Genomic DNA, 18,525 nt, shown 5'->3' on the forward strand with positions numbered 1-18,525 from the left:
GGTTACATGGCTTTGGTAACTGGGCAGTTCCGGGGTGGTAGGGACTTCCTCGGGGTGTGAGGGAAATTGCTCCATTGCCAGAGCTGTGGGGTAAGAACTGCACCAGTGCCTCTCAGCAGCCCTTTCACTGTGCCCTGGCTGGGACTGTTGGCAATTTCTGAGCTTGATTCTCTTGCAAAGGCCTTACACCTTTAAGAGGAACCTCTAGCTCTTTGGCCCCAGCCCTTAGCCAACTGACTCCTCCCTCTAAGGCTGCCTCACTTAGGAACCACTAAGACTTTCCGGAACCTCAGGTCCAGATGCCTCAGCCTGAGATCACTACATCCCAAAGTCTGGTAGACGGGATAGATGGGCACCTAGGAGCATGGGCTCTGGGTCATTCACTTCACCTCCTTGAGCTCCAGTTCCCTCATCCATAAAATAAGGATGAATAGATTTGAAAACATCCACATTAAGGATTCGTTCAATGGAACAAATTTCTTCCAAGGAATGCACCCTAGACCATTGGTTCTCAAAATGTGATCCCTGGACCATCAGCATCACCTGAATACTTGTTAAAAATGCAAATTCTTGGGCCTCACCCTTGCTCTATTGAACCAGAACCTTGGGGTGGGTTTAGCAATCTGTGTTTTAACGAACCTTCCAGGAGATTCTGATGCATGCTAAAGTTTGAGAACCACTGCCATAGGTAAACTTAACAGATGGGCAACATATTGGGAGAAGATATCTGGAACCATCAACAGCCAACAAGGGATTAATATCTAAAATGTATAAGCTACTCTTGCAGATCAATAAGAAACCCAATAAATAATGGGCAAAAGATCTAAACAGGTAATTCACTGAAGGGGAAGCCCAAATGCCAAAAGTATAGAAGGAGGTTCTGAATTTCAGGATTAATAGAGTAATACAAGTTAAAACAACAATGAGATGCCACCTTACCACCCAATCTGTAGGCAAAATTACAAAGTCTGACAATGAATAAGCTCATGTAAGTGTGGGGAGACAGCATCCTTCATAGGTTGCTAGTGGAGCCGCTTTAGCAGAATTTACTGACATTTAAAAGCTAAATGACCTGTGATCTAGTCATCCTAATCTTGAGTATAGAACCCAAAGAAATTTTCATGTAGCCCCATGAGGTCCACACACAAAGATGTTAATCTCGGTGTTGTTTGTGGTAAGAGGGAGTTGGAAACAACCTGGGTGTCCATCACTGGGGGAATGGATACATAAAACAGTGGATGCTCAGCTTGGAATATTTTTGCAACAAGCTAGATGTTCCAAGAGCAGCATGGGTAGATCTTAAAAACATATTATGAAGTGAAAAAGCAGCAATGAAATGAGATGCGTACCTGACACTGTTTATGTAAACACGCACACAAAGCGTTGCATATTTTATGTCCAGGGACATACAGCAACACATAGGAGTGGGTGCCCATGGTGGGGAGGAGGAGTGGGGGAACGTGTAGATGCAAGGGGAAAATAAAGGAAAATAGCCAAAGGGCCTTGCCACAAACTGAGTATAAACCATGAAACTCTCTGGACCTGAAGCCATAATAATAATAATAATGATAATAATAATAATTTTAATGGGTGATAATAGCCCTGGCTGAGTAGCTCAGTTGGTTAGAGCATCATCCTGATATGCTAAGAGTGTGGGTTTGATCCCCAGTCAGGGCACATACAAGAATCAACCAATGAATGCATAAGTGGGATAACAAATTGATGCTTCTCTCTTTCTCTCTCTCTTCCTCTCTCTCAAATCAATTCTAAAAATGGGTGATAATAGTACCTACCTCACAGGAAGTACCATGTGCCTGGCCATGGAGGGCTCTGTAACATTATTACAAATAGACTTGCCTAGTCTCTGGTCTCCTCTCAGGGCTCATTTCTTTTAGCCTCCAAGCCTTTACTTGGGCTGGGCCTTGTGCTGTACTTATGCTGACCTCTCCCTCTCCAACCCTGCCTTCAGATCTCTTCGGCTACTCCAGACCCCTGAGACGGCTCTGTGGAGTCTTGGGTACTTCTTTTGGGGCTTGAGCATGAAGCCAGGCCGCAATGGAGCTGTGAGGGGCAAGTCCTATTTCCTCTTATCAAATTGTGCTCCCTGAGGGTCTTCTTGCATCTCACCCCCACCTCGGATCCCATCCCATTGCATGTAGGACAAAGACAGGTAAACCGGGTCAGAAAGTGTTAGACGGGAAAGGGAACAGCATTTATTGAGTGCTTATCATGTGGCAGACCCTGCACTAAGGTCTTGACGTTTGTTCATCTCCATGACCACCCTCCTCTGAGTCAACTACTCAGTAGAGAAAAACCTCCACTCCACACTGATGGTCTGATTCAGGGGTGGTAGTGGTGGTGGTGGGGGGGAGACCCTGCTATTTAGAGCCTCAAAAAGACCCTCTACAGGCTCAGTATGGTCGACTTGAGGTAATGTCGCAGGAGCATCGGTTCCCTCAAGTCCTTTCCCTCTGTTAAACCTCCGCTTCTCCAGCTGTCGAGCGGGAGCAACAGAAGTCTCGGGGCCCTGGGACTTCTTTCCTCCGTCGGCCAGCAGGTGGAGCCCCCTCGTCACCCGTCCGAGGCCTCCGAAAGCTGCGCCTTGCAGGGAGGAGGGGGGTCCTGGTGCAGAGTCCGGGGTTAGCGGACGAAGAAGGGCGCTGGCCATCCAGGGCGTGCAGAGCGGGGCTAACTGAGTCCCAAGCGACTGCCCCGAGCTCTAGGGCTCCGCCCCCTGCAGGGCATTCTCCAGGCTGCACGGGCTGGAGCCCGGGGGCAGCATCCGAGTTGGGGGAATGGAGGCTGGGTCGGGGAGACAGGCTACAGGTAGTTGTCTTCCGTTGCCTCATTCCCGCCCGGGGAGCCCCGGGCCTCCTCGTCGGTGCTGTCGTCGTCGGGGGCCAGCGCCTCGATGTCGTGCGTGATGTCCGCCAGCAGCCGGTGGAAGGTCTGCTCCTCGGGCCGCTGGGCCGCGCCGTCGTAGCTGCGCACGGCCGAGGCGGATGTGGAGCTCATGCTGCGCTTGATGCGGCCAAAGCTGTCGGTGAGGATGCCGCCCTCGCGGATGCCCACGCCCTCCAGGAAGCCCTCGAAGTAGCCAATGTCCTGGTCCAGGATGAAGGGCCGCATCCCTGTGGGCCAAGGTCGGATGACTCCTGGGGTTCAGCCCCTTCCCCTCCCATAGCGATCGCACCTTCGTTGGAGATCAGAGTTTAGCTCCCTGCCTGACACTCACTGGCTGTGTGGCCTTGCAAAAGTCCCTTGACTCTCTGAGCCAGAGAATAATGACTTATTCCCATGGCACACGGTACATGCTCATTACATGTTAGCTTATTATTGTTATTATTATCACAGTTGTTATAGTCCCATGATATAGTTGTGTGACCCTCATTAAATATAACTACTCTGAGCCCTGGCTGGGTGGCTCAGTTGGTTGGAAACTCTTCGATGTGCCAGGGTTGCGGGTTCAATTCCTGGTCAGGGCATATGCGAGAGTCAACCAGTGAATGCAAGAGGTCAATGTTTTCTCTCTCTCTCTCTCTCACTCTCTCTCTCCCTCTCTCTCTCATCAGAAAAAACACACAAAACTATTCTGAGCCTTACTTTCCTCCCGTGTAAACTTGAGATAATTACATATCTTCTCCCAGTAGGTATGTGAGGATTAAATAAGGTACTTAGCACACACTGAGTGCCCCACGAGAGTTAGCCCATTTCACTTTAGTCACTACTTACTATGTGACTTCAGTACTTTGCTTCTCTGAGCCTCAGTTTCCTCATCTGCAAAATGGGGGCAAATAGTTTCTACTTCCCAGAACTGAGGCTACTTAATGAGATGATGCATGGCACATGGTAATGGCCAAATACAGGTTAACTTATCAATATTACCATTCCCATTGTTGTTTTATTAGCCCTCCTTACTAGCTGTGTGACCTTGAACAAGTTCCTTAGCCTCTCTGAGCCTCGGCTTCCTCTGGATGGGGTAGGATGGGAAGAATCATTCCCTCTCGCAGCTTTGCCATGAAGATGGAATGGCTATACCCAGGCTCTGTTCTTATCAGCTCTGTGACTGCAGGCAAATCCCTTCTCCTCTCTGCACCTCCGTCTCCTCATATGCTCCATGGAGCTCATGATCTTGGCCTTATCAGGCTGAGAGATAAGGAATGAAGACTCCCAGCCTGGAGACTGACCAGGAATGTCATGGACCATGTAGGGGCCTTGGCTGACCCTTGGGGATGGGGGTGGGGCAGGGGGCTCACCAAGGAGGAAGAACTTGCGCCGCTCTCCATAGAGCTTCAGCAGGCCTGAACAATAGTCCTGGATGGGCAGCCCGAGCCGGTACTCCCGCAGCAGAAGCGCAAACTGCTGGATCTCGAGGGGCCCCAGCTTACTCCGCAACTGTGGGGACATCATTCGAGGTCAATCCTAGGAAGCAACCCCCATCCAACCACTGCCTGAAAGGCCCGGAGCCCTCTCTAAGGGCATATTTGGCCTAGGCGGCCTCTGAAAATGCTAGCTGACATTAGTTTAGGCCTTTCAACAAGCTGGCCTCAGTATACTCACCTAACCTCGTGCCCCACTCTGACCTCTGGGGTCTTATGCTTCAGTCATGTCCAGGATTATTCATGATCCTTGAAATACCCCATGTTTTCTCCAATTCCTAGGCCTTTGCTTGTGCTGTCTGCACTGGCGCCCCAGCTCACCGTGACCATGTAATCCTGCAGCTGCTCCAGGCCCAGGCCGCTGTGGTCGCTGCTGCTGCAGTGGGAGTCATGGAAAGAGGGTGTGGACGTGCCGCTGTAACACGCTTCAAATGTGTCCTGAGAGCCATTGCTGCAGGGACAGGCAGAAAGGGGCCCTCACTCATCTCCCTCCAGCTCCTTCCCTGTAGCAGGTGGAATGTGGAAGGTTCATAGCTACTAGTGCTCTGGGCCTGAGGCGTCATCCTAGGTCCCATTTTTCTCCTTCAAGGCCCTACATTACCTGGCCCCACATTCTCTGGCCCCTGGCTGCCTCTCAAGCCTCTTCTCACCCTTGCTGTTTGTGTTCAGGCTGCCCTGCCTTCTCTTTTTCTCTAATACTCCGAGTACCTCTTCACCTCTGAGCCTTTGCACATGCTGTTCCATCATCCTATAATGTCTTTCTCCCCCTATCTTTTGCTCAGTTAATTCTTTCTTTTTTTTAAATATATCTTTACTGATTTCAGAGAGAGGAAAGGAGAGGGAGATAGAGAGAGAAACATCAATGATGAAAGAGTCATTGATCGAACCCACAACCCGGGCATGTGCCCTGACCGGGAATTGAACCCCGATCGCCTGGATCCTAGGTCCTAGGTCGATGCTCAACCGCTGAGCCACACCCGGTCGGGCAGTCAGTTAATTCTTATTCATCATTGGATTTTATTTTTTAAACTTTGAGAGTACATTTATTAAAGCTGGGGACAGTGAAACAAGGGCCAGCCTAGGACAGAAGCAGCAGGAGAGAGACTAGGTGGGGCTGCTTTGGCTCTAGAAACATTATGGGGAAGAAGTGAGCCATGGAAGAGCTACTGTCAGCTCACTGGAAAGTCAGAGAAAAGGGGGCCTTGGAGACAGGTGCAGGGGGTTAGCCCGGGATGAGCTGTCGCTGCCCATTGCTCCCTGGCTGCAAGTCTTGTGGGGACCCTTAGAGTTTAGGAGATGCATGCCTGTGGGGGAGGAAGAAGAGGGGGGTAAAGACGCGGGTGTGCTCCAGGGAGGGAGAATGCCTGGATTTTAAGTGTCACCTGCTCAGGAAATTTTTCCCTGATCCTCCCAGGCTGGATTAGACCCTCTGTCAAATGTGGCCACAAAGTCTATAAGTCTGCTTATGACATGCAAGGACTTTCCAGATTTCACTAAACATCCTCTCTGACTACTGTCTCCCTTATAGCCTCTGCCGCAGTCACAGTGGCCTCCTGGCTGATCCTCAAACAAACCCTTGACTTGCTGTTCCCTCTACCCTGAATGCTCCTTCTCCAGGTCTCAGTTCCAGTGTCATCACCTCTGAGAGGCCCTCCTGACTCCCACAGCCTCTCTCTCAGCACTCTGAGCTTCTCTTTAGTGCTTAGTTATCATTAATGCTTATTACTATTAAATAATGACTTCATTGTCACCTGTGCTGGACTGTAAACCATGCAAGAGCAGGCACTTTGGTTTTCTTCATTTGTTGTGTACCTACTATGTGTTAAGCATGGGTCTTGTCCTTGTCTTGTTCCCCACTGCATTGCTAGCACACAGCACAGTGCCTGGCATGCCATAGGTACTCAATAAATATTACTTAATAAAAAGTCAACCTGCCTCTTGGTCTTTACATTGTCCCAGAACCATTTTCCATGACCTACAGAGAAGCAGTGTAGCTTGGTGGTGAGATTTTGTTTTCAGTCCTATATTTTCCAGCCTTCCTGGTTTTGGCCATGTGACCAAGTTCTGGCCAATGAAATGTAAGCAAATATTGTCAGCAGGAATTCCAGCAAAGCTCTTTAAAGAGGCCCCTGGCATCCTGGCTGATGTGGCTCAGTGGTTAGAGTGTCAGCCTGAGCACCAAAGGGTCGAGGGTTCGATTCCCAGTCAAGGGCACATACCTGGGTTGTGGATTCACTGCCGGCTCCTGGTTGGGGCACGTGCAGGAGGCAACCGGTAGGCAACCAGGCGATGTGTCTCTCTCACATCTATGTTTCTCTCTCCCTCTCTCTCTTCCCCCTTCCCTTCTTCCCTCTCTCCCACTCTGAAAAGCAATGGAACAAATATCCTCCGGTGACGATTAACAAAACAAAAAAAGAGGCCCCTTGCATGCTACCCTGATGGCTGAAGCTATCACCGCCACATTGGAGCAAGAGGTGGCGTTGAGGATGGAACAAGTGCCAAGGAGGGAGGAAAAGAGAAGCCTGGGCCCCTTACAACCATGAGACTCTGCATGAAATCCTAGTCTAATATTTACGTATGAGACAGGAAAGAAAGCTCCATCTTGTTTAAGTTATTCTTTTTTTAGGGTTTTCTATTACACGGAGCCTAAACTGAAGTAAACCAAAATGATTTTTTGGCGTTAGCTGTGATTTTGGCCACTGTGTCTGGGTGACTGGGAGAGGACTACAGGCTTACGTGGGCCCACTTCTGGGTTCTGGTTGCACCCTAGGCCTCTCAGAGGTATGGATCCTATGAGCTCATCAGAGCTCCATTTACCTCCCACCCTCAATGCCCAGTGTCTCAGCACAAATCAAAGTGGGGTCACTTTATCCCACCCTTTCTTGCCCACAGGGAGCTCAAGAATGCCTAGAAGAGCAACCCTGTTTATGCAAAGGTTGGGGGGCAAGAGTGGGGTCCCCAGCAAGGGTGATACCTACAAAGAGCTGCAGCAGCTGAAGTCAGCGTCATAGGCGTAAGTCCCGTCAGTTCGGCAGCTCTCACCTGGGACCAAAGAGAGAGGGGTTGTCAGAGGAAGCAAAGCAGGGACCAGCATCCCTGGCTCCTGAGGCCTCAACTTCAGTCCCACCCTGGGGTTGGGATGGTGGCTGGAACACAGATGGCCTTGTAAGCAATTGCAAGGACATTAGTTTTTACTCAGAAATGGGCAGCTACTGGAAGCTTCTAACCACGATTCCTGCCCCCTCACCCCCCCAACTCGTCCCCTGACACACAGCCAACCTTGGGCAATTCACGTCCTGTCTCCTGGCCCTCAATTTCCCCAACATTGGGACACCACCTTCCTGTCTACCTCAGGGGGTCTTGGGTATAACAGATGCGGGAACAGGTGAGGGAGTATTTTGTAAACTATGTGTTTGAGGTGAGACAAAAAAGAACTTTGAGAGGAAGGAACTCAAAGTCTTGAGAGGAAAGAAGCACCATTTACAGAAACTTTGCTTTGTACCTAAACCTGTTATCTCACCAAATCCAGGTACTAGCCTCACCTTCTGATCTCGGCTCACTCCGCGTCACTTCCTCTGGACACTCCCCTGACTCCCCAGGCCAGGCTGGTTCCTCAGTATATGACGTCATAGCACAGCATGTGGTCCACACTGTATTTTTGTAACTATTTAACTACTATCATACTATCTCAGCCACACAAGCCTCACAAGGGCAGGGCCACGTCTGGTTTTGCTCAGCAGTATATCCTGGTGATTAGCAGAATCCAGCACATAGTAGTTGTTCAATAAATATTTGTTGAACAAATTTCTTGAAATACTTGTTGCATTTTCTCATTGATTTGCCTATTATCCCTGTGACAGTTAATGAATTCTCCCAGCTTCCTCAAACCACAGTTCCCACAGATGGGTGTGCCTCCGGAAGTAAAGAGCCAGCTCCTTGTTGCTGGAACTATGCAAACAGGAGCCAGGTTGAGGGGCCTGTGACTGAGGAAATTCACTTAGTGGCCTTGAAGGCAGCATGGGGAGTGAAGCTGTTGCAGATAGAAGCTTTAGAATCAGACATACCTAGATTTGAATCCTGACTCTGCCACTTACTAGCTATGTGAGCTTGAGTAATGTATTGGCTGCTCTGAGCCTTAATGTCCTCATTTGTAAAACTGGAATCATAAAGCCTCAGAGAGTTCTTTCATCCATTCAAAAAATACTTCTTGAGCATCTGTAATGTCCCTGGCCCCATGCTAGGCACACAGGATACAGTGGCAAAGAGGGCAGACAAGGTTGCTTGGCACATAGTTGGTGCTCAGCAAACGCCTCTATGGGTCTCATGAAGAAGCTAGGTTTGAGGTCATCATGAAAACTGACATTTTTTAAAACTCCATACTGTACACTGTAATTGCAGTAGAGATCAGAACCCCTAAAGGCTTTCATTGGGCTCTAAGTCTTGGGGCATCCCCCCTCCTCTGGCCCTCGGGATGTTTCACAGGAGAGGCGGCCAGGAGTTTGAGTACTCACTGCGGCTGCAGAGCCATGGCCGTTCGGGTGTGGATGTGTAGTGGTAGCCAGCCCGGTCCACGCACTCGATGCTCTGGTCCCCGTAGATGATCTGGAAGACCTGACAGATGAGGGCGCAGGACTCCTCGGCAGCATCCTGGCCCAGGGAGGAGGACAGAGCTCAGGCTCTCTCCTGGGACCAGGATGCCCCTGCTTCCTAAAACACAGTGTGAGGAGGCTCACGGAGGCACACACACACCCCTATAAAGGCCTTTAATAAACTGGCTTTGAGGGTATTTCCCATCAAAATTATTTCCCATCAAAATGGCTATCCTCTGGGTCTTGGATCCCTTTATAGAATCTGGTGATGATTCTAATCCTTTTGCCCTGAAAAAATGCATACATGCAACCCAATTTCTGGGGGATTCATGGGCCTCCCTGAAGCTTATCTAAAATAAGCCCCAATTGCCTGGCTGGGTGTAGTTCAGCAGTTGAGCATCGGCCTAGGATCCAGGAGATCGCGGGTTCGATTCCTGGTCAGGGCACATGTCCGGGTTGCAGGCTCAATCTCCAGCGCAGGACGTGCAGGAGGCAGCCGATCAATGACTCTCTCATCATTGATCTCTCTCTCTCTCTCCCTTCCTCTCTCTCTGAAATCAATAAAGATACATTTAAAAAATAATAATAATAAATAAAATAAGCCCCAATTTGTTTTAGTTTACAGTTAGGAAGCTGAAACCCAGAGATGTAAAGTGATTAGCCAGGACTAGAGCCCAGGTCTTCCAATACCTAGTAGAATGAGGAAGAATTAAGTGTATAAAAATTTTAGGCTCAACATAGTTACTACACTACCAGATGCCATATTTAGATATGAGTTTCCTGGTACCCAGAGCAAAAATGGAAGCAGGATGAATACATAAGGTTCAGTCTCTGGTAGAAGGAAGAATTTAAGTCCTTGGGTGAAATTTTTTTGGAGATTGCAAATATGAAGAAGAATTTGCTTCTTTAATTGACCTCTTTATATCTTCAAGCAAGAGGCACAGAAAAACTATAAATGACGAAGACACTATCTCCATGAAGGCATTTCCTATTTTGTATCTCTAAATGAAAAGCTCAGGTATAAATTAAAATATAACCCAGGAAAGGAATTTGGGATGGGGAGTGTTACTAATTATTAAACCAGACTGAGCCCTACAATAACCCTACAAAATGGGCAGGGAAGAGAGGATCCTTATTTTATGTGAAAGATGCTGAACCTTAGAGTGGTTAAATGGCTTGCCCAGGCTCACACAGCAGGCTCATGGCGCTGGTTAATATTAGCACCCAGGTTTTTTCACTCTAATTCCTGTACCTTCTTTGGGACTACAGTGTTTCAGATAGGAAACCAGAGGCTAAGATACTCCTGGAAAACAACTTTTCATTTATTTATTTAGTCCACAAATTCTCACTTAGTCCTACTGTGTGGCAGGTACTGGGCCAGGCTCTGGGGTGTCAGAGGTGAATGAGAGGAGGTCTGTACCCCAAAGCCCTCCCAGTCCCCTGGGATAAATGGGACACAAATGCATTTTTCCTGTGGAAAATAGATTTTCTCCCTAATTATCACTGCAACCTGCTTATTCTCTTGTTGGTCCTTATAACAAGGTATAATATAATATGATTGAATCGACCCATTCATTCAATATTTATTGAGTAACTATTACATATGCCAAACACTGTTCTGGGGGCCGCAGATACCACAGTGAACCAGCCAGGACCTGCAGGTGTCTTGCACTCTACAAGGAGGACAGTCTGTATAAAGTAGAGTAAATTAAGGGGGAGAGTAGAAAAAGATGAGGCCAGAGAGGAAATGGGGATAGTTGCTGGAGCCACTATTATAAGGTAGATGGCCTTATAAGCAATTGTAAGGACATTAGCTTTTATTGAGTGAAATGAGGAGTTGCTGAAAGATTTTGAGCAGTGCGTGATGTAACTTAAGTGTTAACAGGACTGCTCTGATCGTGTGGGGGAACAGGTTGTAAGCAAGGGCCAAATCAGTGAGGGGTGACTGAATGATTCAGATTATAGATGGGGCATGAACCTGGGTGGGGACAGTGGAGGGTGGAGAGAAATAGATGGGTTTTGGTTATATTTTAAAAACAGGGCCAAGAGGATTTGTTGACAGAGTGGACATGGGTTGTGTGAAAGAGAGTGGGGAGCCAAGGATCACTGCAAGGTTTTGGTAAGAGCAACAGAAGGACAGAACGGACATTAATCAAGACAGGGAGACCAAAGCAGGAGCAGGTTTGGGGGAGAAGTCTGGGAGCTCAGCTTCTGACGTCATTAGACCTTCGAACAAAGGGGAAGAGTGGAAAAACGTGTCTGGAGATTTGATGATGAGAGAGAAACTTTGGGGAGTTCTCAGGATTTTAAGTGCCCCCAAGACTAGGGGAGACCATCTAGAAATGGGTGTAAGAAACAAGAGGAACAAGGATGAACCCTGGAGCAGCCCGGCCTCAAGAGGCTGAAGAGGAGGAAGCAACTCTGGAGGAGCAGCTGGGGACGTGGGAGGAAAACCAGAAAGGGGGGGGGGCTGGAAGCCAGGTGAGAAGTGTTTCAGGGAGGAGCACATCAGCTCCAGAGTCAAGTTTTCTGATTACTTTCCATCTCTCCCTTTGGACAGGCACCGTGTCTGTTTTGTTCACCAAGGTTTATGTACAGAGGGACCCTGGGTCACAGGAACAGCTTAAAGCCTCAGGGCTTGAGGGTGTCTGCTCGACTGTGAGCTCCCTAAGGGAGGACACCAAACATGCCTCATGGACCTCTGTATCCACAGCACCTAGCCCAATACCGAGCACCAGCTGGCTCTCAATACATATGGTCAAATGAATAAAAGCAAGGGTGAGAGTGGAGAACGGGTGGAGGCAGGGTAGGCAGGAGAGAATGGGAGAAAGGCCACTGGGTGGCGACACAGTCACCAAGAGTACAGGCTCTGGGCTTCCTGGGTACCAGTGTCGAAACCACCACCTGCTTCCCGTGTTGACCTTGCACAAGCTACTTAGTCTCTGGGTCGTGGCTACCTTCTCTATAGAATGGATATGCTTGAAATATTAGAATGAAATAAGTTGATGCTGGTTCTGTGCCTGGCATGGATTGGCACTGGATTCCTAGGTAGGGCCGAAGGAGGGAGACGGGACCAGGGTAGAGCCCAGGAACCTCGTGAACGGGGCGGGGCTGGATGGGGAGCCGCGCCTTCCCACCCTCCATGCGCCCGGGAGGCAGAGCGCTGGGCGCGGGGTGCCCTCGGGCTCACCCTGTTGGCCACAGCCAGGATGACGAGGTTGCAGTAGGCGTCGGGGCTGGGGTCCTGCGGGTCCAGAGGGTTGGAGCCCGGGTGGCGCCGCTCCCAGCTGCCGCCGCCGCCCGCCTGCCTCCGCTCCCAGCTGCCACCCGGCTTCCCAGCGCCGCCGCCGCCGCCAGCGTGCCGCCGCTCCCAGCTGCCGCTGAACGTCTGCCGCCGCTCCCAGCTGCCCGACGCCCGCGGCCCGGCGCGCTGCCGCTCCAGGCTGCCGCCGCCGCCCCCGGCCCGGGCCTCGGCTCCCGCGCCCCCGCCCCACGCCATCCGCCAGTCCAGGCTGCAGATGGTGTGGCGCCGCTCTGTGGTGCCCACCCGCCGCTTCTCCGGAGCAGCGCCCGGCGGGCCCGGGTCGCGCCCGGCCCCGCCGGGGCTGGCGTCTACACCGGCGGGCACCGGGTCCACGCCCAGACCTAGGAGAAGCCGGGTGACTGTCAGCGGCGGGACGTCGAGCTAAGAGCGCCCTCCGGAGGCCACGTGGGACACCTGCGGGGGCCGCGGGGGCTTCCGGCCGCGCCTGGCCCCGCCCCTGGCCTCAGGCCCCGCCCCTGACCCGGCGAGGTCTGACGTCTCCCACTGGCTACCTTAGCCTCGAGCTCCGCCCCCTACGTATTGTCCCGCCCCAGACCCCGCCCCTCGGCGTAAGTCCCACCCTATCCTCGGAGCGCCGCGGCTACGCCCCCGTTCGCCACGCCCTTTAACTTCAAGCCCTCCGGGGGCCCCAGGATTCTAGCTCGTCTGTCCTCCCCTGGCGCCGCCACTGGACCTCAGGATGGTGGGGCAGGCCGCTCACTCGTCGACCTCAACCCTGAGCTCAGTCTTACTGCATATGGCGATGGCCCGACCCTGATCTCAGGATAGGGTGGCCAGGCCTTTTCCATCACCCGGTCGCCCAGCCTCAGGCCTCGCTCCTGCCCTAGGTCATGCACATTCCCAGAACAAGAATTTGAGACTTTTCCCTCCCCTTCGCCGCCCGGCCCGGTCTTAAGCACCAGCAGGCGCGGGCTCCACCCGCTGTACCTGTCTTAAGCACCAGCAAGTGCAGTGCGTCGTCCTGCAGGTAGGAGGCGGCGGCGATCTCGTGGGTGGGGATGCGCAAGATGAGCTCCTCATTGTCCCGCCAGGTGAGCAGCAGGCAGCGCGCCGACAGGCTCAGGATGCTGTCCTGCTCCGCCGTAGTTTTCAGCGGCAGCTCCTTCAGCTGCTGTGGGGTGGGTCGGATCTCCTGAGTCCCCGGGGGTCTCGGGTGGGAAAGGAAGAGGGGACACACCCTGTCTTTCCCCCTCTCCAGAGCCTCACCCTGGCGGTGTCCAGCAGCTGCAGGAGCTCATCCCGGCTGGAGGGGTTCAGTGAGGAGGTTACCCAGGTGAGGTGGCCCAGGAACTGGAGAGCAAAAAGGGATGGGGTGGGGAGAGTGGTGGGAAAAGGGCAGAAAGAGGTCACTCTAAAGCCTTGAAGGACCCTAACCTCCTCACTGACACAGTGCAGATAGACTGAGATAGAAATATCTGAAAATTAATAATAAGAACCTGATAGTAACTGTTATTGAGCCAGTCATAGAAACCAGACACAGTCCTGAGAGCTTTGTGCACATTCACTCCTTCATCCTCACTTTATTTAAATCTGTTTTTATTGGTATTTTTTGTTATTTGTTTGTTTAGAGAGAGAGAGAGGGAGAGGGAGAGAGAAACATCAATGTCCTGGGCATTCCTGAGAGCTTTGTGCACATTCACTCCTTCATCCTCACTTTATTTAAATCTGTTTTTATTGGTATTTTTTGTTATTTGTTTGTTTAGAGAGAGAAAAAGGGAGAGGGAGAGGGAGAGGGAGAGAGAAACATCAATGTCCTGGGCATGTACCCTGACCTGGACTTGAACTGGCGACCTTTTAGTGCACGGAATGGTGCTCAAACAACTGAGCCATACCAGCCCGGGCTCATCCTCACTTTAAGCATGAGAAAACTAAGGCACAGCAAAGGTAAATAACATGCCCAATTTATATCACTAGAAAGGGGAAAACTGGACTCCACACACCACAGCCTACACTCTCACTGCTAGCTTACATTGCCTGAACACAGTTACTTAGCTATGACGGAATCAAAATTCGCTTTAATAGCTTGAAAGAACTCATCACCTGTGAATTCCCACTTGGCCTGAGTGGCTCTGTCCACCTCAAGCACTAGGATCAAATGACTGTGCAAGTCACTCACCCTCTTTGTGATCTTGTTGCAGAAGTCAAATGGAAAGGAATGAATGTTGCGTCAAACTAGTACATAACTTTGTGAGAAAAATAATGCCCCAAATCAATGCATTGATTCTTCATTCGTTCTTAGTTATAACTTAGTGCCATCACATAACTTACATGTTATTCCATCAATATCAGAATGAACTTTTTTCATTATTTTTAGGTGGATTTAACTAATCAAACCTTTTTATTCTGTATGAAATTTCAGTCCCCTAATTTTAAGTGGATTTATTTGTTAGTGTTTCCCTCCATATGGGATTGCCATATAAAATACAAGATTCCAGTTAAATTTGAATTTCACATAAACATCAATTTAAAATATATTTTTTTAGTACTTTTAGTCTCATGCAGTATTTGGGATATATATTAGTACTAAAAAAGTATTCACTGTTTATCTGAAATTCAAATTTATTTTTGCTAAATCTGAATTCTTAGCTCTGTATCAATCTTCCTTGGGTAATGAGGATTCTTCACTGCTCCTTCATGATGCTCATGAAATAGAAGTCAAGCCCTTGAGTGGTCTGAGTCCCCTGTGGTTTGCTGAACTGGGTTTCTTGAACCTGGACACTGAGTAGCAACAAAGTCACTGCAGTGAAATCTCACAGGAAGGTGTGGCTTTTTAGTACACAGAACTCTTTCCCATCGGCTCTACCCTGCAGGTAGGTTCTGAACCCCATGTTGAGATGGGAACACTGAGACTGAGCACGTGGAGGCCACTTGCTGAGGGTCCACAGCATAAGGCAGGGGCAAGGCTGCCCAGACCTCTTTCCCCTGAGTCTCCTGTGTGTGGGACTGGGCTGGTCAAGGGTAGGTGTGGGGGAGAGGTAAGTAAGGTCTCTCTCGATGGGGTCCAGAACATGCCACTACCAAAGGCGGCACCTTATTAAGAATATCTCAAGCCAAAGGAGTTTGAGAAAACACTCTGACCTCCCCACTCACCTTCCCTGAAAGCAGGAGATAAATCTGTGTGCAAGGTGCCCTCTCTGTGCCAGGAGGAAGGGAGACATCCTTATCTCCAGAGACAGGATTTAGGCCTGAGAAGGCTGTATAAACAGACCCTGTTACTTCACCCCTTCCTGCCCCAGCCCACAGCCCTCTGCCTTGTCAGTTCTTCACACATTTATTGTTTCTTTGTCAAAAAGGTATAAAAGCATGCCAGCCAGTGTGGCTCAGTGGATTGAGCATTGCCCCGTGCACCAAGAGGTGGCTGGTCCGATTTCCCGGGCAGGGCACATGCCCGGGTGTAGGCTTGTTTCCCGGTGGGGGGGCATGCGGGAGGCAGCTGATCAATGTTTCTATCTCTCCCTCCCTCCCTCTCTCTCTAAAAAATTAATAAAAACATATATATATATTTAAAGGTATAAAAGCTTCCTGCTCTTTTCATTTCTTGGAGTCTTCATTCTCTTGTAAAGGCTTCCTTAAACATGAAAAACTTTAATAAAATGTGTATGCTTTTCTCCTGTGAATCTGTATTTGTCAGTTTAATATTCAGACCCAGCCAGGGACACTAAGAGGGTCGAGGAAACCTTTTTCCTCCCCTACCCCCCTCACTCCAAGATTGGGCCCACCCTTCCCCCTCATTCCCCACGCACCTTGACTTCTTTCTCCAGGTAGTCACACAGCAGAATCTGGGGGTCGATGAGGTAGTCAGGGGGATAAAGGGGCATCGAGTGCAGGGGCCGGCGGCTCACGCTGCTCCGAAAGGCTGCTCGGCGCCCAGCCTTTGGGAACATCAGCCTTAGGAGAGGGCCCTGCGTGGAGATGGGGGGGCAGGCTAGGTTGGAACCCAGGAGGGGAGCAGGTAGGCGTCTCCAGCCTGGACTGGGAGCCATACAGCCCAGAATTGCTCTGGCAGAGGTCTTTATGCCTGGGAGGTAGGAGGCAGGGGAATGGGCCTATGGTGTCGGGCCCTCAGTCTGAGAAGCTACAGGAGGGATTCCCCCAGGAATACCAGGGAAGGAGGTTGGGGGTATCTCCCAAAAGAATCTGTCTGGCTGGTTTCCCTGGAAGGTGCCTGTCTGTCTGTATACCCCGTGGCTGGCAGAGGCCACTGGGGACAGGGAGGACAGGCTAGGGAGTTGGTTACCCAAATGTCTGACTGCCCAGTGGGGAGGAAATCCTTCTAAATGAGAAGACAGTCCCTACTTACGCTCCTCACTGCCCATCGCTGCCATCCCAGGCTTCCCAGTCCCCGACCTCTCTCTGCCCTGTGTCACTCCCAGCCGCCCACCTACCTTTCTCCCCTTCTTGACTTCGTACTCCATGGCGAAGTGTCCCTTCCACTCCTGCCACCCTCCCAGCCGCCCCCTCTCCCCTCGAAGTTCCTTTGTTCTTTTTCCGGCCTGGTCGGAAACTCCACCAGCCCTGGAGTTCCTGCCCCTCCTGTGTGATAGTGAGCAGAGGTGGACGGGCGGGACGTAGCCTGGGGACCCTTCAGCTGAACAGTGGAAGCCTGGCCAGAGCAACTGACCTGGGGAGACAGCTTCAAGGCCTCCAGCCAGAGGCTTGCTGCTCGGGGGGCTTGGGAGTTGAGTGAGGCTGGGGAAGGGTCCCCTAAATTTGGAGCCAGAAAATCCCAAATTCCACCCCTACTTCTACCACTGACCTTGCTGTGTGACCTTGACAAGGTAAGTCAGTCCCCCTTTCACAGCCTCAGTTTCCCCCTCCCCACTATAAATTGGGAGTTATTATTGCCTCCCTCTCTGGGCTGCTGTGGTGAGAATTAAATGAAAGAGTTGGTGTGAACGTGTTTCATAAACTAGAACACTGCGGCCAAGCAAGTTATGATTTTAAAATTAATCATTACTATGAAGGAAGGCAATATTGCCTTGGCTTCAGAGACAGGCTGCCTGAGTTTGAATCTGCCTTTGCCACTTACTAGGGTTGTGACCTTGGGTAAGTCCTTTAACCTTCTGTTACTCAATTTCCTCATCTATAAAATGGGCATATACCAGTCTGACCACAGAGTGACACTGTAAGGATTAAATGCATTTAGAAGAGCTCCTGGCACATGAAGTGGTCGATAAATTTTAGCTATTTACTTATCTATGTATCTGTGTGCCCTGGGCTGTAAAAGGCTCCCTTTGTGGTCCTGTGCTGAGCACCATGTATTCATCTCACTCACTCCTCACAACATTGGGTTACATTATTATACATTATTATACCCATTATACAGATTTTTTTAAAAAGCTCCACTGCAGAGGCTGACCCGAGGAGGTCACAGAGAATAAGAAGAGGGCCTGGGGTTTCTGCCGGGTCTGGATCTGAAGCCTAGTTCCTTACCTCTAGAGCCTATGTACTCTGCATGCCGCACCCAGGACAGCTGGAGAGGGGATTGACCCATCCTCCCCTGGCCATGACACTTGGGTTCTGGAGACCCAAGCTCTGGAACTGATTTGCTGTATGATCCAGGGCAGATTGCTTATTATAACCTCTCTGGGCCTCAGCTTTCTCCTCTTTCCAATGGGAGCAACAATCCCAAAGCCCCACCATGCAGTCAGAGATGTGGCAAGAAAGATATCAGGCCTTGGATAAGGAAGTGTTTGGAAACTGTTAAATGCAGGGGCCAAACTATACATAGGATTGTTTTGAAAGATTTTCTGAAAGCATGGGCGTGTCAGGTCAGTGGCTGTTGGAGCAAGGACCAGAGCTCCCGCTGCCCCTGGGTGTGAGGGCCACTGGAGACTGCCAGCTACCAGCCTTCCCTCTTACCTCCCTCCCCTTTCCGGGGAGGGGAAATTGCCCTGGACACTCAGTGCAAGCTCGCACAGCCGCACCTTCCGGCTCCTCCACATCCTGCCAGTGACCTCCCAGCAGCAGGAAGATCCCATTAGCCTGCCAGCCAATAGGAAGAGCCAGGATGTGCGACCCAATCCCTGACTGCTCCTGACATCAAAACTCCCACTTAACCCCTTGAGCAAGTCCTGAATTCCCACCCTCAGAGTGGCAGCAGGGAATGAAAGGTGGCACCTCCATAGCTGGCTTTTGCAAACCTTGTACTCTCTCTGAGCCTCATTTTCACCTCTCTGTAAAATGGGGACATCTATTATTTCTGTACTAACTCCAAACATCACTGAACTAC

At 50.5% G+C, this 18,525-nt stretch overlaps 1 protein-coding gene across 1 annotated transcript; it reads right to left on the reverse strand.

Moving 5' to 3' along the window:
• Positions 1-2,188: 2,188 nt before the first annotated feature.
• CCM2L (CCM2 like scaffold protein) lies at positions 2,189-16,740 on the reverse strand. The gene is made up of 10 exons (XM_081149886.1): positions 16,679-16,740; positions 16,037-16,195; positions 13,500-13,583; positions 13,221-13,404; positions 12,159-12,613; positions 8,891-9,026; positions 7,358-7,421; positions 4,701-4,830; positions 4,257-4,395; positions 2,189-3,131 (listed from the first exon to the last, which is right to left on the reverse strand). Exons 1-10 carry the CDS (start codon positions 16,706-16,708, stop codon positions 2,821-2,823), a joined length of 1,692 nt encoding a protein of 563 aa, XP_081006012.1. The 5' UTR covers positions 16,709-16,740; the 3' UTR covers positions 2,189-2,820.
• Positions 16,741-18,525: the final 1,785 nt, after the last annotated feature.

This window comes from Miniopterus schreibersii, assembly GCF_964146895.1.
Source record: "Miniopterus schreibersii genome assembly, chromosome: 10".
Classification (NCBI taxonomy): Eukaryota; Metazoa; Chordata; class Mammalia; order Chiroptera; family Miniopteridae; genus Miniopterus; species Miniopterus schreibersii.

Excerpts from the sequence above, each read along its gene's own strand:
- CCM2L (XM_081149886.1), bottom strand. The coding sequence starts at position 16,708 with ATGGAGTACGAAGTCAAGAAGGGGAGAAAG. Across the intron at positions 16,196-16,678 it reads AAGTCAAGAAGGGGAGAAAG|GGCCCTCTCCTAAGGCTGAT; the intron begins GTAGGTGGGCGG and ends ATCTCCACGCAG. Across the intron at positions 7,422-8,890 it reads GCCATGGCTCTGCAGCCGCA|GTGAGAGCTGCCGAACTGAC; the intron begins GTGAGTACTCAA and ends CTTTGGTCCCAG.